Source organism: Aspergillus costaricaensis (genome assembly GCF_003184835.1).
Source record: "Aspergillus costaricaensis CBS 115574 unplaced genomic scaffold BO79scaffold_10, whole genome shotgun sequence".
NCBI lineage: Eukaryota > Fungi > Ascomycota > Eurotiomycetes > Eurotiales > Aspergillaceae > Aspergillus > Aspergillus costaricensis.
The window spans coordinates 611515-636158 of record NW_020291810.1 but is presented as its reverse complement, the minus strand read 5'-3'; the positions used below and the strand labels follow the sequence as shown (position 1 = coordinate 636158).

At 49.3% G+C, this 24644-nt stretch overlaps 7 protein-coding genes and 1 non-coding gene across 8 annotated transcripts; 7 read left to right on the top strand and 1 right to left on the bottom strand.

Annotated features, from left to right (window-relative positions):
- Nucleotides 1–137: 137 nt before the first annotated feature.
- On the bottom strand, nt 138–209 carry BO79DRAFT_t86. The gene has a single exon. It is a non-coding gene; the product is annotated as a tRNA-Met (tRNA).
- A 412-nt stretch (nt 210–621) lies between these two features.
- BO79DRAFT_244446 (uncharacterized protein) lies at nt 622–1584 on the top strand (the record flags this gene model as incomplete). Its single annotated transcript, XM_025685372.1, has 1 exon — nt 622–1584. The coding sequence occupies one exon, from the start codon at nt 622–624 to the stop codon at nt 1582–1584; it is 963 nt and encodes a 320-aa protein (XP_025541453.1).
- A 3799-nt stretch (nt 1585–5383) lies between these two features.
- Nucleotides 5384–7347, top strand: BO79DRAFT_6003 (MYB DNA-binding domain protein). The gene has a single exon (XM_025689474.1). The coding sequence runs from the start codon at nt 5543–5545 to the stop codon at nt 7217–7219; it is 1677 nt and encodes a 558-aa protein (XP_025541452.1). The 5' UTR covers nt 5384–5542; the 3' UTR covers nt 7220–7347.
- A 1392-nt stretch (nt 7348–8739) lies between these two features.
- On the top strand, nt 8740–11271 carry BO79DRAFT_143829 (potassium ion transporter; the record flags this gene model as incomplete). Its single annotated transcript, XM_025678349.1, has 1 exon — nt 8740–11271. One exon carries the CDS (start codon nt 8740–8742, stop codon nt 11269–11271), a length of 2532 nt encoding a protein of 843 aa, XP_025541451.1.
- Nucleotides 11272–12067: 796 nt separating this feature from the next.
- On the top strand, nt 12068–14167 carry BO79DRAFT_208349 (TPR domain protein). Its single transcript, XM_025682379.1, has one exon. The coding sequence runs from the start codon at nt 12168–12170 to the stop codon at nt 13875–13877; it is 1710 nt and encodes a 569-aa protein (XP_025541450.1). The 5' UTR covers nt 12068–12167; the 3' UTR covers nt 13878–14167.
- Nucleotides 14168–16003: 1836 nt separating this feature from the next.
- BO79DRAFT_192222 (DUF3632 domain-containing protein) lies at nt 16004–17051 on the top strand (the record flags this gene model as incomplete). Its single annotated transcript, XM_025680882.1, has 2 exons — nt 16004–16391; nt 16505–17051. 2 exons carry the CDS (start codon nt 16004–16006, stop codon nt 16942–16944), a joined length of 828 nt encoding a protein of 275 aa, XP_025541449.1. The 3' UTR covers nt 16945–17051.
- A 389-nt stretch (nt 17052–17440) lies between these two features.
- BO79DRAFT_244441 (phosphatidylinositol-3,5-bisphosphate 5-phosphatase) lies at nt 17441–20659 on the top strand. Its single transcript, XM_025685371.1, has one exon. It carries the CDS (start codon nt 17524–17526, stop codon nt 20599–20601), a length of 3078 nt encoding a protein of 1025 aa, XP_025541448.1. The 5' UTR covers nt 17441–17523; the 3' UTR covers nt 20602–20659.
- Nucleotides 20660–21063: 404 nt separating this feature from the next.
- dscA (ubiquitin-protein ligase dscA) lies at nt 21064–23973 on the top strand. Its single transcript, XM_025680881.1, has one exon. It carries the CDS (start codon nt 21385–21387, stop codon nt 23788–23790), a length of 2406 nt encoding a protein of 801 aa, XP_025541447.1. The 5' UTR covers nt 21064–21384; the 3' UTR covers nt 23791–23973.
- Nucleotides 23974–24644: the final 671 nt, after the last annotated feature.

Below are 24644 nucleotides of genomic sequence, written 5' to 3'. Positions count from 1 at the left end.
TACTCTGTAGGAAGAATGGATACCCAGCTATTAAGTAGCGTGAACAGCCTATGCCAGCAACCCTGCGTTATGGCCATAGTTTGAATGAACAAAAAGAAAGCGATCAGATAGGATAGCAAGGAGAAAAAAGAAATAGATAGCATGTCCTGGTTTCGATCCAGGGACCTCCGGGTTATGAGCCCGGCGCTCTTCCCCTGAGCTAACATGCTTAGTGGATATTGTGAAGGTCTCAATTTTAATATATGATCCAGCTTGCCAGTCAAACCTACTAATCTGTAGCATGTTTTGGATGGGGCTAATTTCCAATCAACTCGTCTACTACAGTCGCACGCCGACTGCTAGTAGTACCAGCAATCCATGCGACTGAAACGACTGCTTATGATATCCTTATTCGGTAACCCACCATACTTTGCCTAGACTCTACACACTCGATGGCTCCGTCTCTGCTCGCAGTGACCACGGTCACGTGGCACGGAGATTCTATCTCTTTCCCGATCCCGCGGATCTTCCTACTAGTACGCTTTCTCGAGCCAGCCCCTTTTAATCCTGTATCCTCATTGCCTACGGAGTACGGAATCCACGTTTATGCCGGGGTAGGCAACCTTGTCCGACTACATAGCAATGTCCAATATGATTTCCTCGACTTTTGCCCCCAGTCTTTCGCGCCGGGACACCAAATCCAGCATCAGTCATGACCCATCGGTGGGGTCCATGCCACCCCCGTTAACGAGTGGTAGCGGATCACTTGGGCCTCAAAGCGCAGCAGCAATCTATCAGCACATCCACGATATGGCCGCTAAGCGGATCTCTACACTGGGTTATCTGCGGAAAGCGCACGAAGGTCGCATCTACTGGTTCAATACTGTTCACTTTTCCCGAACCGATATCAGTCGACTGCCATACTTTGAGCCTCGTAAACTCGCCCGTCGCGCCATCAATTACCTTCTTTTGGGCCTCTCCCTGCCTCCGATTCTGGATGTCAGCACAACACCCGTGGAATTCCTTCGCGCACTCAACACCCTTTTAATTGAATTCGAGGCTTTTCAGCAAGTGCATCCTCCCGACGGCACCTCCTCCTCCACCCTCACTCGCGCCCGTATCCCTCAGATGTTCAAGCGCGCCGCTCACGCCGGCACGAAAGCGCGCCGTACCAGCTCGGCCACAGAAATCGGCCTACCGATACAATCCAGTGACCCGTCAGATTTGAAGTCAATGGCGAGTAACTCAGCCAGCGCGGCGGCAGCGACCGTCTCGTTTCCGCATACGGAGGCCTCGGAGCTCCTCCCCGGTGAAGAATACACATATCTTCTGACGCCATTATTGCCATTTGAACCGGACTATTTCGAAACCTTTGTTACCCTGTGTGATATCCTCATTGATTGTTACACCCGATTGGTCTCGCTAGTCTTCACACCTTCAGTATGTACTGTCGCATTGGGGGAAATGTTTTCCAAGGCGGATGCCAAGATAAGGAAGATTATGGTGGCGGGGATCATACGCGAATTTGAGGATGCCAGCCGTCACCAGGCCAAGAGTGAACTCAATAGCGTTGGTCGCGTGGTTTTGGGCGGGTTGATGGGCTGATCTAAAGTGATGACTTGGGTTGTCAGGATTCCACTCTCAATGTCACTGCCTCCGCTGGTGACAAACCGATATGCGGGCGCTGGTAGCTCCCTCACCTATGGCTGTTCAAGGCCAATGAGAGGCAAGTGATTGAGTCAACTCAGCATCCAGCAAGCGATATCCTAGTCAACACGTACACCACCAATGTCGCTCCCATAGCGCGCCTCAGTAAGGCGAATCCGCGATACTTGACTCATATTCTCGTCCCACATATACAAAACGGCATGCGACAATTACCAAAAATCTTGATATTGTTCGATCGATTCAATGCCTAACTTTGCTTGTTGAGAGCAAAACGATGGAACTCACAATCCATGCCTTCCTAAGTTGCTCGAAAAAACGAGCTGAATTGCGGGCTCCAGCTTCCTCTTAGCCTAGCAGCGAGCTGCCGTGATGGCAAGCCACACCGACCTGAGAAATCTCACACGGTGCCCTCCTATGCCCGCACGACGGTGGTAGGCTTATGCCACCCTGAAGAACGAGGCTCTCTTCCCCATAGTCGACCTTGCGTCGCCTCGCACAAAGTGCGACGTACTAAATGTTAGTGCGGCCGCTGGCATCGATCTTCAATGCAATATAACTTCTATCTTGGCCTGATCGAGCTCGGTATACAAGATGCTAGCTGTGCAAGTACTTCACTATCTGAAGCAATGAAATGGTCCAGAGTGCTGTGCCCGGTGATATGGCGCAAAATGTACGACACACTATGTCATGCAATGTCGCGTATCTACAAACCGTATATACCTCTGTTGAACGCGAAGAAATAAAAGTTGTCATCGGACAAGCGTCACAGGTGGCTCACCAGTTACCTGTAAATCACTATTGTCTATCTCTGCTCCTAGTTACGTCCTACCTTAAGTGCAAGTTCCCTGGTAGGCTTGGTCTTCCCGGGTAACCCAGACGGGGCGTACTTGGGCCTCTAGGCAGTGCCTACCTCAATAGCCTATAGCTCAAGATAATTCTGGCCTAGATAGAACCCGCCTTCGATCTAGCCTTCCGTCGGATCTCCATGTGAAAATGCTTATATAGCTTATACCTGCGTAGCCGCACGAAGCGGAAGCACCCAAGTAGCGCGAGAGTTAATCGCAAAGGATATGTCCCCACAGCCGTACGGCTAGCCCCTTCTTGATTGACCCACCTTCTCTGAAACTTGCTGCGAACGGTCCTCTTGGCAGCATATGCCAGCTGGTAGCTGTATTATCTTCTGGCCCAGTTGCGCCCCACAATCCGCAGCTTGCTGCACCTTTAAATAATGCAACTCTCAGGTTAATCCTGTTTACCCCTCTCTGAGCAAGATTTCAATAGGAAATGAGGCTCTGACCTTGCGACAATCTGGACTGTTGTACGTGCCCTGAGAGTGTGTTGTTCATGTTTGAGGTATACCATCCTAACCTGTACTTCAGACTCCTTGATTTCACAGAGATATTATAACTCCCTCTTCCAACATATATTTCCGGGAGGGAAACTAGAAGCCTAGTGTATCGTAGGTAGACAGGTAGAGTCCCTCACTGATTCAGTAAAGTCACCGATACCGAGGTCCAAACGGTATGTGATATAGTATAGAAAGCATATAGTAATATTACATACTATGAGATATGTTTCACGAAGCTGAACACAAAAGTCTCTAGTTCATTAGATCATACATGCTCATCCATAGGATGCATACTAATTTTAGTTACATACATATTCTTGAAACCTCTTGCTTAGGTCACTTTGTCTGGAAGCTCATCCAGGATAGTCCTACTACCACTACTAGACCACTACTAAATGTACGATCATGATTTTCAGGATTAACATAAGGCAAGTCACCCAAAGTCGGGGCCTCCACTGATCAAAAACCAGAAGCATGACCTAAACTCCGACATCATTGAACTTACCAGACAGGTGTACCTTAGTTTTCCGCTGTTTATTTTAGCATTCAAGTGCGCTTTCTAGACCATTTTTACTTCAGCTAATAGGATGTTGAAGAGTAACGAAATATCATGGTAAAACTATATACCTAAGCTCGTAGTGACAAGGAAGCATATTCAGCATTGACTCGAGAAGGAAAGTACAAGAAAGGATCAATATTCCCAGGAAATATACTTTGAAATCAATCCAAACATAAGTAGGACGTCCCTCTTACCATACATGACGTCGTCCCATGGAGAGGCCTTTCAAACTTGTGCTTCCCGGTAAAAATGTAGCTATAGTAGCAGGTAAGTATGACCTATAAGTAATCGACTAAGAAATGATAGGACTGACCATATGTTCTTCTGTCTATCCCAAATAGGAGATGTACTGCTGTTGAGACATTTTGTCACCCCTGCTGCCTGGGAGCCGTCAATATATCAACTCAGTCTACTTGGCAGAATTTTGTTTTGACAACTTCTATACGAGCTATATAAATCAAATGAACATTGATAGTGACTCACAGGTATGATGAATCCAATGCATTTCAAGTCCTTGCTGTTTCTTCGGTTGTAGGGCACTGAAGGCGAAAGAGCCTTTTCTTGGAATCCAGAAAGATTCTAGTAGATAAGAGCTGAGTCCTTCCTTGTACTGTTCCTCAATCTCTTGTGAGTAGAGAGTCTTTTGGGAGAAAGGTAGGAGATGGCGTGAAGCGAATGAGGGTTGGGAGATCCTAAGCCTTGGCAAGGGTACAATCAAATGAATTTAGAAAAACAAAAACAAAAAAAAAAAAAAGCCAAACTACATCGCCTCATTGACTTGATTCATGCTATTAATATCAATGACAAAAGGGTGAAATCATAGTCCATGTCGAGCTTGTATCACTTGGATGAAATCATCCCAATACGTCGGTTCTCATTCAATCATGGGATATACTTTAAGAGTGTGAAAGGACCCGAAAATTATTTTAAGAAGGAAGTACACTAGACATCACCTCACAACCCTTTGAAAGTCGTGAGTAGTTGGGAAGCGAATGAGTGACTGGATGGAAGGTATATGGACTGGTGACACAGTCGCATTCATTAAACACTACAGTATCACACTATCACACAGGACTTGGGAAATCCGATCTGGAGCTCGGGACCGGTGGTTTCTGACTAGTGATCTCCTAACCAGCAATCAAAAACTCATGCATTGAGCTTGATCCTCTTCAACTTGATCTTGACTTGTCACGGGATATGAAGGCCCAATCTTGCACGTCGCTGCTACTACCCAGGTGGCCTGTGAAGGAAAGAAGCAGACTTCAGGATTGATGGGTGAACTGCACCGTGTTGAGGGCTTGCAAGATAACCTGGTAGGTTTTAGAAAATGTGACAACTCCTCTGTTTATAGCTATTACCACCGTCTGGGCTGTTTGTTGGATGGTGTCACTGCATATGTCGAAATCGATCGGGTGTCCTAGTATATACACACAATCTAGTTATCTAGGATAAACAGCCTTGCGGGTACATCATCCCGGCATCTTTCTGCCCATCTTTAGCACCCGCCTTTCTGACCGCCATTGACAGGGAAACCCCATCAAGAAAAAAGCAAAAAAGGAATTTAGTCAGACCGAGGTTCGACGGGGTGGCAGCAAGTAGGGATTCTCAACTAGTGACCACTCCTTTCTCTTCGCGAAAGACTCCTTGGTGGCTTCCTTCCCCCAGGAAAAAGTGTCGGCTGCACAGAAGCAAGGCAGAGGATGCGACATCTGAAAAGAGCTTATAACTATCAACCTTGACCGCCTTTACCAGGGAATGGATGGAATGTCTCTCCGCTAAAGAAAGCTTGAACGGCACCGCCAAAAGTCGCGCCGCGCCGCGCCGCTCGCGCCGCTCGCAAGCTTTTTTCGGCGACTTTTTTTTCTAAAATCTTTTGTCTGACAGATTGTTCCCCATTCACTCCCTTCAGATAATTTCTGCTGTCTCTACAGCTCTTTGTCAGGTCTTCGGGTTTCACTGGGAGACTGATTTCTTTAATTTCATTCGAAATGGGCGACTCGTCTTCGCAATATACTTCCCCAGGGCGTAAGAATGCCCCCGAGGATTCCGAAGAAGAGAATCGATCGGAATTGGAAATACATTCGACCCCTATAACACCTTTAAATGGCGCCAAGCAGAAGCTACAAACCAACAATACAACATCTGGACGGAAGAGGAGAGCTCTGGATAACACCACTGGAGACCGTAATATATCGCCTGCTTCACCGAAAACGTCTCTATCATCGCGGCATAATACATCCACTGATCGTCCGTCAAAGCGCAAGAAGGTCCGCGAGTCCAAAGGAAGCCAGATACAAAACGGCAAAGCAGACAAGGCCACGCACAAGCCCGACGTACTCACGCAGGATGTACCTTCAACTTCACCTTCCCCAGGAACAGAAGATTTGATCGCCCCAGACCCAGGAAGCAAGGACCAAGAGAAAGGATCTGCCCAGGAGGAATCGGAAGCAAATTTGAACACAACATCAAAACAACCTTCCGAGAATTTCAAAGGCCTGGTGGATTTCAAAAAGGGCAAACGCGGTTCGGATGCCAGCAAAGGGAAAGAAAATAAATCAACTGGTTTCTTCACGCCAGAAGAAGTTAAAGCTCTGGAATCCTTCAAGCTAGATTTTTGCACCACCCACGGCATGGCAAGCGACACCTTTGACCTCATGATTCAGCATTCAGAAAGGGACAAGTCAAATCCCTTCCCTTGTCCTACGGATATTACCACAAAAGTGGCTTTCTGGAAAAACATCTATGAAATTATCCCACATCGCGATAAGAGATCGGTTTATCGGTTCATGAGACGACATTTCCAATGCACAACCCAGAAGCCACATTATTGGACTGCCGAGCAAGATGACGAACTTATATTGCTTCATGAGCGCCATGGGCCCAGGTGGGCTCACATCGCCAAAATGATTGGTAGAAGCGATGACGACGTGATACAGCGATGGAGAAATCACCTCGAACATCGCCAGACGATGAACCGAGGGCCCTGGTCTGAATGGGAAGTAGGTGCACTACTACAGTATCTACAGGACTGGTGGACCCACATGAAGAACCTGGGCCATGAGGTTGGCCGGGATATCTATGAGATAGATGAATCTAAGATTTCTTGGGGAGAGATCAGCAACCGCATGGAAAACTGCCGTTCCAGGCAGCAGTGTGGAGACAAATTTCGCAAGATTAGGCGCAAGGTCTTGACTCGGCGTAGCATGGGGAATCCGGATGCTTTCTACGACCCTGTTGTGGAGGCAAAACCACCCAAGCGTCGAGGTAAATCGAAATCAATCACGCCTTCTCAGAGCCAATCAAACAAGCACTTCAAAAGTTCCGAATATGTTGATTCCGATGACGAATCAGGGGAAGAAGGAACCGAGACCGACAAAATCTCCAGTATGGATCGATCAACGTCCAAGACTGATGACAGTTCGTCTTTGAGGTCGCTTGAAACTGCACCGAAGAAAGTGAACTATCCAATTCATCCTCAGGAAGACAGCGATAGGCCCGACCCGGATACTTCCATCTCCGGATCAGAAGAATCAAATTCCGAGTCAGAAGCAGAGAAATCAATTTCTGATAATGAAACTGGTAGTATTCGTTCAATACAATCGTCTGGAAAGGAGCAGTCTTCGGGACACAAGGGCATTGGAAGCCTTAAACGACAACGGCGGTGATTGTGGAGAGAAGCCTTGCCCCGGGGAAGTGAACAACGAAAGAACTCACTTTGAAACCGCTTCCTCCGCCTCAAGAGGCGAACGGATCCGCAAGTTGCGATTTCTTAGCCTACCATCACATCAGCAAGCATACCGAGACACCAGCAGAAAAGCCAGCCAGCAACACTCGGACCGAGCAACATTTGAACCTGGCCTCTTGCCAAGCCCGACATCTCCGATGTTATCAATGTCATTTGATGGATCCCTCATCGAATCATCAATGCTCACATTGTAGAAGATGTACTGGATCGGAAACGGTAGCGGATATTTGCGGGTGACCTGTATTGGGCCTGGGTTCCGTGATGCGTAGGGTCAATTTTTTGGCGTTGCGGAACCAGGCAACATAACTTAGCCAGCGGCACGCGCCGTTTTCGGACGTCCTTCTAGAAATAGATAGTTGCCAAAGGGGCCCGGAGATGTCACGGAAAATGATGGGATCTGCGTCCCCTGCCGTCAATGTACGGTGGATTTTAGGGAATAAAGACCTGTATACATTGAGAAAGAAAATTGTGTAGATTACACGGAGGGATATTACTTATTTAAATTCCATTTGCTGTATCCAAATAGACAGGTAGTAGATAGTAGAGAGTAGATTGTAGATTGATCGATCGATCGATCGATGGCCGGCCGCAGAGAATTGGCAGACATTCACGTGACCACTGGTCCAGAACTAACCCGCGTTTCCTTTTTCCCCCGTCACAAAAAGTCAAGACAAGCCGTGTGCTACTCGGGACTAGTCTCAACGTTAAAACCTGCGAGATAGAGTCCAGAGATGCTGATTAGGCTCCAATGAAATTGTCCGTGGACAGCATGTCTCTTAATTCCGCGCTCGACCGATCGGCATAGCGCCTTTTTACCCTCCGGTTCTTCTGCTGATACTTTTTCTCTTTTCTTTGCTGCGCCAATCCGGCCTCCTTTGTCGAATTGTCAAGCTTCCAATCGATTTTTTTTATTTCTTCCCCCAGCAACCACCATAAATCAAGTGGGTGCTCACCGACATAGATAGTGGAGGTCTAGCAATCTCGGTTTCAAAGCTGGCCACTTTATCACCACCCTCCCAGACCATCTCATCCAACCGAGTCGTCATTCCCCCCCTCCGCCGCTGGTTTCACCTGTCTTGTCTTCTTGCATCTCGGGGCTTCCCGTCCTCTCTTTCTTCTCCACGACCTTTCTGTGTCCCCTTATCTGCGCCCGGCCTCCAGCATCCTTTCTTTCCTTCCAATATAACTCTCCTCAAATCATGTTGATCCTCGTTTCCTCAGCTCAAAGTGCTGTTGCGATTGTGGGTCTCTGACCTGCAGCGACTTTGGCCTGGTCTGCGTCTTCTTTTCCTTCCGCCTAGTACATATTGATCGGCAACCAGCCGTCTTCATTCGGCAGCCCCTTCGTTCTTCGAACCTCCTATCCGTTATTCTCCTACCGATACAGTTTCCCTCCCTGCAAATCCAAAGTGTCCCAGTCGGTGCGGGTGAAACCGCAGGATGTTTTCCGCCGTGCTGCGGCGGGCGACCTCGGTCACTTCACGCTTCACCTCCCACATTCCATGGCTAAAGAATCTGCGCATGAATTTTGTTCTCATCCACTATGTCTATATCATCGCCACCGCTTTGCTTTCCTCAGTCATCATCTATCCAGGGGCTAATCTAGATTACACCGATGCCCTCTTCCTATCGGCCGGCGCCGCCACCCAGAGCGGTCTCAACACCGTCGACCTTAATACCTTGCACACCTACCAGCAGATCGTTTTGTATGTGGTCTCCATGCTGACCACTCCCATCTTTATCCACACTGTGCTGGTCTTTGTGCGTCTCTACTGGTTCGAAAAGCGGTTTCAGCATGTCGTTAGCGATGCGCGCGCCCTTCGCCATACTCGCTCCCGCCTCCGTACCATAAGCGAAGATAAGGATGGTCAGTCTTCTTCCCGGGAAGAGGCTGGGGTCGCTGGTCGGTCCATCGTCGTCCTGCGCGACACACTAGGTCAGCCGGGGAGCCGACAGCAGGCCAAGGAGAAATCCGGCGAGGACTCACCTCCCGCCTCTCCCACCGCGCGGGATCCACCCGAAAATTTGGGCGAAGATGCGAACAATGCCCTCAATCAAAAGTTAGCAATTGGACTGGGAAATAGTCTAGGAAACCTTCGTGTTCCGGCTCAGCTGAGCCCAGAACATCACATCGCATTCCTGGAGAATCAACGGAGGAACAAAGGCGCGCTGCGGATACCTAGCCCTCGGGAGTATGACAACGGTGGCGCACCCCAGGTATTGGAGGAGGAAGAGGAGGAGGAGACAAATCGACCCGTTCGCACGTCTAGCAACTCCTCGAGTTCCGAGCGCAGCCCATGTGATATGAGCAAAGAAGACGAGAATGGCAAGGATGAGGACGACGAGGACGAGGATAAGGACGAGGATAGGCCGCGCAGACTTGATGGGCCCCATATCACGATTAACGAGCCAGATATGATTCGAACGAGGACGCGGAACTCTACTTTCCCCCGATTAGATACACGTCCCACTTTCCGTGAAACAAAGAATGAAAGCGATGCCTCGCAACTGGGTCGCTTGACATCGCGACGACCAACCTTACACAACCTTTTCCGCACTCTTACGCAAGAACGTGAACGGTCGACACAGCCGTATCTCAGCTGGAATGCCACGGTTGGTCGGAATTCTAACTTTGTCGACCTAACTGAGGAACAACGTGACGAGCTCGGCGGGATCGAGTATCGGGCATTGAAGACTCTGGCAGTAGTACTAATCTCCTACTATGCCTTCTTCCACATTCTTGGCATCCTGTGCCTCGTGCCTTGGATTATGACCACACACTGGGGCAAGGTGGTTGAGGAAATCGGACAGGGTCGCCCTTGGTGGGCCATTTTCATGGCTCAATCGGCTTTCAACGACGTCGGCTTCACTCTCACGCCAGACTCACTATCATCATTCCAGAAAGCGATATTCCCGCTCCTGCTCATGACTTTTTTGATCATTATCGGGAATACGGGGTTCCCTTGCATGCTGCGCCTGATTATTTGGGCGCTGTCCAAAGTGACTCGTGCCGAAACCCCGCTATGGGAGGAACTCCGCTTTCTGCTTGATCATCCACGTCGATGCTTCACTCTACTCTTTCCGAGGAATGCCACGTGGTGGCTCTTTGCGATTCTGGTGGCCTTGAATGGTATTGACTTGATCTTTTTCATTATTCTGGACTTGAATGACTCGGTCGTCACATCCCTGCCCACTGGTATCCGTATCGTGGACGGTCTGTTCCAGGCCGCCTGTACTCGAACCGCCGGATTGGCTGTTATCTCTGTATCAGACCTACACCCGGCTGTGCAGGTGTCCTACTTGATCATGATGTATATATCCGTGTTCCCCATTGCCATCTCCTTACGGCGCACCAACGTCTACGAGGAGAAGAGTCTAGGCATCTACGCTTCTACCGAGGATGATGAGTCGGATGAGAACCAGACAGCGCCCAGCTATATCGGAGCGCATTTGCGCAAACAGCTCAGTTTTGATCTGTGGTATGTGTTCCTGGGCCTGTTCATCATTACTATTGTGGAAGGCAAGCGGCTCCAGCAGCAAGATGAGTATTCCTTCCAAGTGTGGTCCGTGCTGTTCGAAGTTGTCTCAGCGTATGGCACCGTTGGTCTTTCGCTCGGGTATCCCGGAGTCAATGCATCCTTCTCCAGCCAATTTCAGGTTCTCTCCAAGCTGGTCATAATTGCGATGCAAATCCGAGGCCGTCATCGTGGCCTGCCCTATGCGTTGGACCGCGCCATTCTGCTCCCTTCGGAATCCTTGAATCAGAATGAGATCGCAGACGCAGAACGGCGCATGCGCCGTCGCACCTCTAGTCTTAGTCAGATGTCTATGGACCGCCAGCAATCCCAGGGTCGACCGGAGCACGGGGCTTCTACCAGTCTCGACCCGAAAGACCGCGCAAGCCAGACATGGAACCATGGCGACATTATCCGTCGCCAGTCGACCATGCGGTCACAGCGCTCGCAGCGCTGAAAAGTATTTTGGTTATGGTGGCATAGTTTTGCTTTTTAGACTTGGGTGGGAACTTGTCCGTTTTTCTGTTTTGTCTCGTCCTTCCATTTCGGCAGCTTGCGGGCCACGCCAGAGGTCTCGTGATATATAGCAGTTAAGGATCTGCTCTGCAGTCGGTACCTTACCGGTGTTCCAACCGAGGAGAAAAAAAAAGGCATAAATGGCTCGAAAGCATTTCAGTTCAGGCCAAACTCTTTGACCTGATCGAGCCTTCTTGCTATATAAGACGCTGTCCATGCAGGGTTTACTTGGCCAATTGAAGCAACACTATGATGCTAAAGACGATTGGATCACTGAGCAGACGGAATACAAACCTTTATGTACATATACGAAGTTGATAACATACCCAAACACAACACTAGAGAAAAGATATAGAATATAAATGAGTGTAACAACAGCCAGTTTCTACCTTTACTCCTTGCCACCGGCACACAGCCAGTTGCCTACAAGCTATCAGTCTTCGTCCTGGGTACTTGGCCCTGATGTTTCAGGAAAGTAAATAAAAGCACGCTTCGCGCCCGTCATTCAGCAGTCGAAAGTATCGAATTACTCGACTTCATCGAATACCATCCTTTTCCAAGATCATCAGTCAATGATGGAATCTGGTTGTGACGATTGGAACGGACCTGGTATAGTTATGTGACCGTCCTCGGACTATTGTTATTCCCTGCAGCCTGGGAACCTTGGTTCGATAGCGGGGACATCCTCACTATCAACGATCTACTACTACTCACCATCTACTATTGGTATATTACTACGGGATCATCCCCCCTCAACTTCAGGAACAGCATCGGCAAGCCACCTACGTATCTCTACTTAGCTCTGCTTTGCTGTAATAATTTCACACCTCCTCAATCATGTCGGCCCAGGAACCAGATGATTATTACGACTTCGGTTCCTTCCGCCGACCGGTGACCACCTCCAGCCCTCAGGCTCAACTCTGGTTCGACCGCGGTCTCATCTGGACATATGCCTTCAATCATGAAGCAGCGGCCAACTGTTTCCAAAAAGCCATCACACATGACTCGTCCTGTGCGATGGCATACTGGGGTCTTGCATACACCTTGGGTCCCAACTACAACAAAACTTGGCAGTCCTTCGACGAGCAAGAACTCGAAGTCGCCGTGCAGCGTACCCACGAAGCTGTCGCAGAGGCCCAGACGCACGCCACAACCACCCAACCCGTGGAAGCAGCGCTTATCGCAGCCCTGCAACATCGATACCCTCAGAACGTGGCGCCCGATGACTTCAACGGCTGGAACAAGGAGTACGCTAACGCCATGGAATCTGTTTACTTACGCTTTCCCAATGATTTAGATGTGGTGGCTTTGTATGCGGATGCTCTCATGAACTTAACTCCATGGGCCCTCTGGGACTTACGAACTGGTCAGCCTGCAGCTGATGCGCATACTGTGCAAATCAAGAAAGTCTTAGATATGGCGCTGACCCAGGACGAGGCGCTACGACACCCTGGAATCCTGCATCTATACATCCACTTAATGGAGATGTCCAGTGAGCCGGAAGCAGCACTCAGGGTAGCAGACCATTTGCGGGGGTTAGTACCTGATGCAGGCCATCTTAATCACATGCCATCGCATTTGGACATTCTCTGTGGTGACTATCGACGGGCGATTGCATCGAACTCTGATGCAATTCGAGCAGATGAAAAGTTCCTTGCCCGTGAGGGCGCAGTCAACTTTTATACATTATATCGATCGCATGATTATCACTTCAGAGTATATGCGGCGATGTTTGCGGGGCAGTCGCAAGTTGCGTTGGACACGGTAAAGAGTCTGGAGTCATCTATTCCAGAGCAGCTCCTGCGTATCGAATCCCCGCCTATGGCTGACTGGCTGGAAGGCTTTGTGAGCATGAAGGTGCATGTCCTGATTCGCTTTGGACGTTGGGAGGATCTTCTTGCCCTTGAATACCCGCATGACACGCAGCTATATTGTGTCACCACTGCAATGATCCAGTACGGGAAGGGAGTGGCGTTGGCTGCGCTTGGGAGGATAGATGAAGCGAGTCAACAGAGCGCGCTGTTTAAGGAGGCTGTGAAGCGTGTACCTTACAGCCGAATGTTATTTACCAACAAGTGTCTGGACATCTTGGCTGTGGCTGACGCTATGCTGGATGGAGAGCTCGAGTATCGCCGTGGCAACTATGACGTGGCCTTTACCCATCTACGGCGATCTATCACGCTGGATGATGGGTTACCATATGACGAGCCGTGGGGGTGGATGCAACCGACCCGTCATGCGTACGGTGCGCTCCTGCTAGAACAGGGACATGTCCAGGAGGCAGCAGCGGTATACCAGGCTGATCTTGGATTTGACGACACACTGCCTCGTGCGAGGCAGCACCCGAACAATGTATGGGCGCTGCATGGATACTACGAATGCCTGAACAGACTGGGCCGAACGGCTGAAGCTCAAATCGTGAAGCCTTTCTTAAAACAGACAGTTGCAACGGCTGATGTTCCAATCAGGTCGTCGTGCTATTGTCGTCAGGGAAATGCGGCATCATGTACTACGCAAGAAGCTAAACCGCCGGCCGCTCGATTCTAGACAGTATATCCATTGTTTTGTTCTATCTTGAGATTGATATACCCCATCAATTTGATTCCTCATGCTCATTAACTCGCCCGAAGAGACGAGGATAGACGCAGGCTGCAGCTCCCTTATAGGCCCATCAGCGAGTTACCATACTTCGAAGCGACTCTGAGATCAGACCTTACCCAATGTCAGCCTTACGACTCTCGCCGGGTAGACTTTGACACCCGCCTCGGTAGCGGGGATTTATTATTTGAAACTGGAAGTCGCTTTCAACCTCATAAGCCTTACGTCGCCATCCAGAAATGCTCATTGAAGACGACCCTTCGTGCAGGGGTATCCGGTTGGTCGGGAAGGCTTACGCCTCTGACCATTTCCCCCTCCTCTGTGCGCAGGGGTTGACACTACACCCGTACATCTTTGGGCAAGCCTACAAATCGCATTCATTTTGCGTTTGTTTGCTACAACACTGCCATGGTCTCTCACATCCAACTATGCTTTTCGGCATAATACAAGGGCCTGCCATCAAGATGAGCAACTTTGCTTCATCGTCACGTATATATACTTTACTATTCTAACTCACTTTCGGAAGCTCATAAAGTACATGAAGGCTCACATGAAGCTGAAGGCGCAGGCTTCCTGAATCCAGACATTCCCCCAGCAGGCCCTGGCGTTGGTAGCCAAGCTCTTAAGCAACTCATTGTCCTAACCAGGGAACCAGACTAGACAGGCCCGAGGACAATCTCGGAAATAGTAACTCCAGGAGCCAGAGCGACCTTTAACTAGGTGCAAATTAAATCCGACTCTCTTTCTTGATTTATCGTTCTCATACCTTGCGGCAATCCCTAGTTCAACTACTTCACTACTCATCTCCACCCACATCGCTGGCCCATATAATAATACCGCGACTTACGTCTTGTCGCACGTAGGAACTCCCTTTAAAGAGATACTGGACCTGATGTCAGTGATAAGGTTCAGAAGTTCTTTTATAAAGTCCCTAGCAACGTTTCCAGCTAATATCGCTGTTATCAAAATTCTCTGATGTAGAGACTCTGGCCTTTACATGCAGGCCAGTGAGGATCGTATGAACTTCAGTATGTAACATCATCCAAATAATCCAAAGGCAGAAGTCTGCGACCTTGAAGCTTTTGAAGAAAATATGGATATACGGAAAATATATTCGTCAAGTATCTTTAGTCTGTTATTATGTTCATACGCGCTCTGCGAAGTAGATAATATATGTGTTTGTCTTTTGCTTACGTCTTGCGAATCTCCTTATCTTTAAACATTAGTACTGCACAAGATACCTGCCCTTCGAGGTCCTCCTCCGCACTTCCAAACGTGAGTATTCATCATATCTCCTGAATAATTCTACTTCTATGACTTTCTGTCTCTCTTCACAGAAGACTTTAGTCGGTCAAGGTTGTATGATCCAATCTAATATACTGTCCGGTGTCTGTACCTCTATCTCTGTCATAATAATGTAGAAACCATAGCAGGCGTGTATATTCCTTCCTAGTCTTGATCATCTCTGAACTGTTCAGTTTCATAATAAATTTAATAGCCACTGATATTCAGAATCGCTATCCCCTAACTGATGGCTTTCCGTTATAGGACCGTTGTACTCGATTAGTGTAGAAGGAGTGATCATGTTAGCGTATGTTATTAAATTGATCATAATAGCAGCAAGCGACTCCTAATGAGACGGTGTGGTTACTGATGGATCACATGTGTACAATATCCTTGCTCAATATTCACTGGCACTGATTACCTACTAGTACCGATGGATATTCCCTTATTTTGGGTAGCAAATATGTGTTAGTGACAACAGTAGATTATTTTATTGGTTCCAAATATAGTGAATATGTATTTGAACCTATTTCCCTTGGCCTGGGATTAGTGGTCTACTATTAGTAGCACTATCAGTAATATTGTCTTTCGAATCTATCAACACCTAAAATAGATGTATACTACATCCAAACCAGGCCTTGCTTCTGAAGGAGTTTTGTTGGCTGCTAAGTTGATCAGGTATCCCGGCTAGTGCTGACCGCCAGCCCAGCCTGCCCCAACATCCTTTATTTAAACCACTCAAATGGTGTCGTTGACCTTGCTTTCCTGAAACCTCGAAACGCCTTTTCATGATGGAAGGCTTCGGCGAAGTGTTCCTTGCGCGACCGGAATACCAAGTCATCAGTGAGCTGGTACACAATCCTGGTGTCTCACCAACCGAGGCAGTCCAAAATCTGCTTCGGGTGCGCGAGGTCTTACACCAGGAGGGAGGGGAACCCCCGACTGAGATCGATGGCACACACACATGGATTGCCATGGTCACGGTTGTGAAAATTGTTAATCTTACTCCAGCTGCGCAGCAGCACAAGCTTATCGAATTCATTGCCCATCTTCAACGCACCAAGATTGTCGATCCTGACACGGGCCAAGAGCCAACGTCAATGGGCATGAAGTTATGGACTGAACTCCCCTATCTCGGAGTCTACTTGAGGGATATGTATTCTTTCACATACGACCCCAGTACGTTACACCTATTCACTTATATACTTCTTCTCTTTCTTTCCTTCCTTCCTTCCTTCTTTCTTATTGGCGGTTGATTCCACGGCTAACCCTGCAATTGGCGTCACGTACAGAGTACGCCCAGCAGGTCGACGATGATCCCCGGATGGAGTATCCTCCACGCGAACTCCAGGAGTGGGAGAATCGCAATGCGTTTATGGCGCAGCTGACCGCGAAAGCAGACCATCTCGGCCATGCCATTGACGCATCACTATATGCGCTGTGGGCGTGTCGAGAAACGTTTGAGGAATGCGATCCGCTGGTGGAAGAGGCCGTGCGTATTTCATGTATCTGGTATATCTATGCCGGTCAGCGAATGTGGGAGAACTGTCAGGTCCAACGAACATTCGGAGACGCTGATGATCCTCCTCCGCGACCGCGCTTCACAATGGAAAAGTGGCATCTTTGGAAGGATGGCTTGAAGGCGGCACAGCTTCTGTTCTCCCGGGTGAGTACGCAAGAGATGATACAGAAGGCGTTGGCAGAGATTGAGAAAGCGGAACGTGGGGAGTGAGATTGCCCTTATATCCAGTCGTGGAGTTCGGGATGTATTTAGGTCGAAGATCACTTCAGATCTACTGTTACTAGTTGGCAAGACGATAGTGGCAAAGCATAATATGGAGCTTGCAAATTGGATCACATTATTCTTCGGGAGGTATCAATGCATGGGGTAATAACCGCCTGATCAAGACTGTTGTATGTTGCCGAGTGCGTATCAGTACTTTTGTGATCAGTAATGTCTTCATCCAACATAAATCTTATTCTCGTAAACCCGAGGAAGTTTCTCAGTGTAGTAGGCATTTGATGCCATTGTATAATCCTATCCCCATTATCTGAGGTTTTTCGTTGGGCTGAACTGGATGATGGTATCTAGTTAACTACCCCAAGATCTGATCGGTGCCTCATTGGGGTGATTGCGATCACGTGAAGCTCCTTGTCGCAAGTCGATCCCCCCCACCACTCACCCGCGTCCGACGTCACTTACTACTACTCTGGTCGCCGTTTCGATTATCTTTTCGCATAGGCGCTGCGCGCTAACAACCGAGAATACATATGATGCTGGTGCGGGATTTCACCAGCCTCTGCCTTCATTATGGAGAGTCTGGATGAAGTGTCCCTCTCCGCGGAAGACAAAAGCCTCGGTCCACTGGACGACCAGTCTTCCAGAGCGGTGTCCTTGATAGATACCAGTTCGCCAAACTCCACCTCAGATCTCCACCTTCCTTACGCCGATGCCTCGTTTACCTCCGGCTCCAGCACCAAGTTCCCAGAAGAGCAGCCTGACTCGGCCCCTCGAAGCTTTATCGATCACGAAGATGGCCTCCGATCACCTCGCGCAGCCTCCCCATTCACCCCATTACATTACGCATCCCCAGCAGTACCTGCCCTGAGTGAAGATGGGGTGGAGGCAGGAGATGAAGAGCCCCAGGTTGCAACATCCTTTGAGCGGGATTCTACGCCCACCTCGGCGCAAAAGCAACGCTCGGCCTTCTTCGACACCGGAGGAGAGGAAGGGATCAATCGCATGCACAAGTTCTCCTTGTACGAGACAGCCACCCGATTCTACATGGTGGGAATGGACTTGTCGGATACCCGATTTAGGATTCTCAAGATCGATCGAACGTCGGAATCCGGGGACCTCAGCATTTCAGAGGATGATATTGTTTACAGCAAGCGGGAGATGAGCCAGTTGTTGGATACGATCGATGATGGAAATAAACGGTCGGGTGGGTTGAAGCTGAAGTGCAGTGCATGGGCTTTACTAGGGTTTATACGATTTACGGATGCTTACTACATGCTTCTGGTGACCAAGAGAAGCCAGGTTGCTATGCTCGGAGGTCACTATGTCTATCAGATCGATGGAACGGAGCTCATCTCGTTGACGACTTCAAGCTCGTCTCGTCTCCGCCCGGAGAAGAACCCGGAGGAGGCGAGGTATATTGCCATCTTAAATAATTTGGATCTAACCCGATCCTTCTACTTCAGCTATTCTTACGATATCACCCACACTTTGCAGCACAACATTTGTCGGGAACGCACCGCCAACCAGGACGGACACCCGAAACACCTTCAGCAAGACTACAATACGATGTTCATTTGGAATCACCATCTTCTCGGGCCGGCCCTCGAAACTTTGAAAAATCCTTGGGAATGGTGTTTACCAATCATTCATGGATATGTTGAACAGGCAAAGATGTCAGTGTACGGGCGGTTAGTTTACATTACGATCATTGCGCGACGCTCTCGGTTCTTCGCAGGGGCCCGATTCCTGAAGAGAGGCGCGAACGATCTAGGCTATGTAGCAAACGATGTTGAAACGGAGCAGATAGTGTCCGAGATGACAGCCACGTCATTTCATTCTCCCGGTCCAAATCTCTATGCTAACCCGCTGTACACCTCTTACGTACAACACCGTGGGAGTATTCCGCTCTACTGGACACAGGAAAACTCAGGGGTGTCTCCCAAACCTGATATTGAACTAAACTTGGTCGACCCCTTCTACTCCGCTGCTGCACTACACTTTGACAACCTTTTTGAGAGATACGGCGCACCAGTTTATGTGCTCAACCTGATAAAATCGCGAGAACGAACCCCACGGGAGTCCAAGTTGCTCAAGGAGTACACGAACGCCATCCAGTATCTAAACCAGTTCCTGCCCGAGGATAAGAAGATTATCTATCAGCCCTGGGACATGAGCCGTGCTGCAAAAAGCAGAGACCAAGACGTCATTGGAACATTAGAGCATATCGCGGGCGAGATTGTTCCAAAGACCGGCTTCTTCAAGAACGGTTATGATGCAGAATCTGGCTTGCGTCTGCAAAATGGCATCGCCAGGACGAACTGCATCGATTGTTTAGACCGTACAAATGCTGCTCAATTCGTTATTGGAAAGCGCGCCTTGGGATACCAACTTCACGCTTTGGGAATTATTGATGGAACGACTGTGGAGTACGACACCGATGCTGTCAACTTATTCACTGATATGTGGCACGACCACGGTGATACCATTGCAATCCAGTACGGAGGCTCGCATCTGGTAAACACTATGGCCACATACCGCAAGATCAACCAGTGGAGTAGTCATTCTCGCGATATGGTGGAAAGTTTCAAACGGTACTACAACAATTCATTTCTCGATGCCCAGCGCCAGGAAGCCTACAATCTGTTCCTCGGGAACTACATTTTTTCCCAAGGACAGCCGATGCTGTGGGATCTGTCGACCGATTATTACCTGCACCACGCTGACCCGCGATCCTGGTCCAACAAGAGGCGTCCCAACTACATTTGCTGGTACACCCCGGAGAATCTGAAGGAAAAAGAAGTGCCACCACCTCCGCGACCTCCGAAGGAACCTCTCTCTCACTACGATGATTACTGGCTCGAGTACTATAGGCCATTAGCCGTGTCGTCATTCTCGAAAATATTCTCTTACAAAATGAACTCAACGCTCCGCTATCTTCCATTCCGGCCTGGTTCCGGCGCCCCCTACGACATTAGTCCGTTTGTTCCCCGGATCCCCCACGATCAAATCAACCGGGAACGACACCCACCACGTAGCGTCAAGATCCAGGAACCGCTTAAGACCTCCATCGATCCAGCGGGCCGCCCACAACTCGGTAGCGCAACATCCCAGTCCAACTACAACTGGATTCATCAGCCGCCTTCCGCTGATAAATTACCACCGTCTGCAGGTATTATGAAATCTACATCATTCGGACTGCCTCACTCCTTCAGTTCCATGCACTCTTCTCAGGAGTCGACGGTCACCACTCCGAGCAAAACGCAAATTGCGCAGTGGACTCTTGGCCAGCTGGTGACCGACTCGCTAAACCCGTCTGTGACCGCTGCAGAAGGAGAAGAATACGAACGCTACATTAACCATCCTTTGAAGGTTCCACTTGTTGTGACCTCTGAAGACGAGTTGACTGCCACTTCCATTCGTGAGCATGAATCCAGTCTGGATTTACTGGAATATGCAAATAAGTGCAACGTAGAGGAGGCCACTCTGGAAGCTAATGCCGAGGAGAACCTTGCGGATTATGCTGAGTTTTTGAATGTCTCGGAGGGAGGCCTGACTGTGGTGGCCGAGGATTATGAGAAGAAACGTTATAAGCGCTATCGACAATGGCTGAGGGGCAAGAGTCTCTTCAAACAGCGGGTTGATATGTAGCCTCCTGTCATGCGTTGTTGTCTTTCATGATTGTATAAAGAATAAAATTCAAATTGATCCTATAGTCAATCCGGACGGTACTTTCTGGCTTTCCGGCTAATCGAGCCCGCTATACAGTTGTGCTAGCAGTGAATATAGACAGTCCTCACTGTCTGACCCTAGTGTCGACTTGAGCATATTCAAGGTTTCGTCATGTTCGGCGTAGGGCAGATTTCACCTGGCCGGTGAATAACCCGAAGACGATATGGCCTCATAATTATTATACAAGTACTTATACTTTAGTAGTAATAGTAGTATACTAGTACCGATCTATCGGATCATCTATTGCCCCGGATCCGTCTTGGATTGGGGCTAGTCGGCAGCCTCACGTGCGCCGGTGCTTTCTCGCTCCCGCCCGTCGGCCCCCCCTTAAGTCTACTATCTATCTAGCCTTCATTCCCGATAAGATACCACCTGGTTGTTGTACAAGGGAGTTCGCAGCTTCGATGCATCTTGCACTTGCAATATCTTGACAGCACGAGGTCTAGCCCCTTCAATTCTCTGGTACCAGCCAACCTCTGCTTGGATCCATGTGTCATCGACCCTTCCGACTGTCCCGTGGCCCCTCCCGGTCGCTGCATCACGTGCTGCTCCGATAGTGACGTCGTACTGCTACTGCTTGGTCCTTGCGCTCTTACAACAGTCGAGGATCTCGCGAGGGCTGCCCGTCTCTGCGTAGCACACCAGAAGTTGGGCCTCAGGAGCAACCCTCCTCCGTTCGATGCCCGCGATTTGTGGCCACCTATGGATCACCGCGGTTCTTTTTTCTTCTTTCTGGTAGTTTTCTACCTGCTTCTGAGCTCGCAGTCGCATTCACCTCTGGTCTCTCAGGATGAAGAGCACCAAAGAGAGCTTGTGAGGGAGCGGAACGCGCTTCACATGTTGAATGAGTCTAAGTATGGCGACTTCGATCCGGGAACCGACCGATGGCTCCCATTTTCGGGTGTCAGGAAGAACGATAGCTATGCTTGGGATCTTCTTCCAGATGTTCAGGATAGAGCTCGGTTTCAGCTGCGGTCCACCATGGCTGAAGCGGGCTTGAGGCCTCCCAAGGCCCTTGCCGTGCCTGACGCTTTCTCCGGTCTTAACTTGACCCAATTACTCCTCCCAGTCTATCGTAATGCGACCGGTAAGCTGCGCGGGGAATGGGTACGCCACAAACAGAACAAACAACATGCCCTGTTGAACACGACTGCAATTGCACTGGAGAACGAATACTTCACGCATGAGTTCAGTCACAATGTTACGGGGGATAGTGGCACTTTCTACCTTGATCTCCGGGAGGGCGGTGGTGAGGAAGTCCAATTGCCTGAGGGCCAGGTTCGGGAGATCCGAGCAACTTTGGCTGTGGAGAGCGGCGATTTCTGGGGTAACACCTGGTATCTGTCGCTGTATGGTGTTCATTTCCCGGAGACGGGCGCTATCATTTTGACTACAACCAGCGAGAAATTTGGTGGCGTATTCGCATTACCGCATCTGATGATGTCGCCAGACGCATACAACCTCACCCACCAGCTTCTCGTCAAATCCCTCTCGGACACTATATCTGAGAAGCAGAATCGACCTCCTACCCTATTTCCTTGGTCCTCACTTGTCGGGACGGAGCAGGTGGAATACCCTGCTCCAAAATGTGAACATATCGTCTACCTCCAGCTGCATCCCGTTGCGATTCATGGCTACCTTACAGATAAAACGATCATCGAGCAGATAGAACAAGAGCTGAGATATCCAATGGGAGCCCCCATTCCGTCTCCTCCGCCCTTAGTTATGTCAGCCGTCGTGTTCTCGCCTGATTGTGGGTACATTCTAGAGACTAAGGGAGCTCCTGACTTCCCACCGACAGAAGCACTCTATCTATCGGGGCCGAAGATGGAGGAATTTGGCAAATTCTCTGCTCGCATCATCTTTATGATCTCAGCCTTTTCTGTTGGCCAGATCGCATTACTGTTGCGTCAAATCAAAGAAGCATCCACGCCATCTACTAGGAGCCGGATCAGCTTCTACACGATCGCGCTCATGGCGTTCGGCGATTCATTCGTACTTGTTTTCATGCTACTAGAGCTTTATCCGGCCGTTTCTTTCCTTGTTATGACAACAGCATCCTTCTTGACCTTCCTCTCGGTCAGTTATATCGGAATGAAATTCATGATGGAAATCTGGGCAGTTCAGGCCCCGGAGCGAAGAGAACAAGAACGTCGACCGAATCCCACTACGCGATCAGGGAACCTTCCACTCCCTGCTACTACGACTAGAGTGACTGATACTGGCGCAACGCCTATCATTTTGACCCCCGACCAGGACCCTCCATCAGAGGAAAACGAGCCTCCTGCGAATCGGGGCGCTACGCCGACTGCGCAGGATACACGAGGTGATGTCGGTGCCATGTACGCCCGGTTCTACTTTATCTTGTTTGTCCTCCTTATCATATCTGTCTGGTCTTTCATTTGGCCAAACCGTATGGGAGCCATATATGCTCGGACCCTCGGATTTGTATATCTATCCTTCTGGGTACCCCAGATATATCGAAATGTTATGCGCAATTGCCGCAAAGCACTGCGCTGGGAATTTGTGGTTGGCCAAAGTTTCCTTCGACTCTTTCCATTCATCTACTTTTTGACTGCACGCGGGAATGTGCTTTTCATTCGGCCCGACTCAACCACAGCCCTGGCACTGGCTGGCTGGGTGTGGGTTCAGGTCTGGGTATTGGCTAGCCAGGACATTCTGGGACCTCGCTTCTTTGTTCCTAGTGGGTGGGCGCCACCTGCCTATGACTATCACCCCGTGCTACGCGATAGCTCTGGATCCGGCGATGATCTTGAGTCTGGCGGAGTCCTTCCAATCGGGGCCTTGAGGGCGGACGAGCGGGAATACTCCATGGAAGCCAAAGATGAAGATAAGCAACGGGCAAAAGATAAGAAGAAAGCAGTATTTGATTGTGCCATCTGCATGCAAGAAATCGAGGTTCCCGTCCTTGCAGCTCCGGGCGGTGCTGGCAGTAGCAGCATGACGGACGGGGCCACGAGTCTCCTCAGTCGACGGACATACATGGTCACCCCATGTCGGCATATCTTCCATAGTACCTGTCTCGAGAGCTGGATGCGACTTCGATTGCAGTGTCCCATTTGCCGAGAGTCTATTCCACCAGTGTAGGCAAATGGCAAGCCTGAACTGTACCTGTATAGTCAGCATGGCCGAATTTTAAACAGATCTCTGGTGCCCTGGTGGCGGACATACCGTGAATGACAGGCCAGCTAGCAAGTGTATTTATTGAGTGTCATAAAGCACCGATCCGATGTATGATTACGATAGAATATGAATACTCAGAGACTAGCCTACAAACTATCTTGAAGTGATTTTGAATGTCGGTCCAGGCAGAGTACTTAGATCTTCTACTTACCTACTAACAGAAATATGATAGACCAATAGCCCGGGTGCGTAGTAGTAGTATCTCACTCCACGTTTAAAAGTTCAGTCGCACAGCATCCCGCGATAGCAGCCAAGCGAGACGGACTCGGCATTATAGCTCGATTCGCTTACTTGAATGCGAATACTATCAAAAAGGCTTTATGATCGATTCGCTGATTGCTGGATCAATGCATCCATTATCTAACCCCCGCCGGGGGTAAGTATAAAGCCGGTCAGTGGGGTTGATGATATGCAGGTGTATATGATACTAACTTGTTGATTCTGCCCATTGCTAGAACTGATGTCATCATGCACTCTGTCCTACTAGTTCCCGATAAGAGTGTATCACCATAATACCTATATAATGCTCAGAGGTGAGGCCCAACATCCGGATTCATCTAGTACATCTTATTGCGTAGTAGCGGGTTTCTGTCCCCCGGTTCGGACCTTCCGGCGCTTTCATCGCTTCAATTCTATTCTACTTAATTTGCGCTATGATATGATTGATATAATCATGTTACTCTAGGATCAGTGATAGCGGGGTCCTCATAGAATGCGGCGGGGTAGAAGATTCCGTTGCATTGATGAATAGACGGACC

Coding starts and splice junctions, on each gene's coding strand:
- BO79DRAFT_6003 (XM_025689474.1), top strand. CDS start 5,543: ATGGGCGACTCGTCTTCGCAATATACTTCCCCAGGGCGTAAGAATGCC.
- BO79DRAFT_208349 (XM_025682379.1), top strand. CDS start 12,168: ATGTCGGCCCAGGAACCAGATGATTATTACGACTTCGGTTCCTTCCGC.
- BO79DRAFT_244441 (XM_025685371.1), top strand. CDS start 17,524: ATGGAGAGTCTGGATGAAGTGTCCCTCTCCGCGGAAGACAAAAGCCTC.
- dscA (XM_025680881.1), top strand. CDS start 21,385: ATGGATCACCGCGGTTCTTTTTTCTTCTTTCTGGTAGTTTTCTACCTG.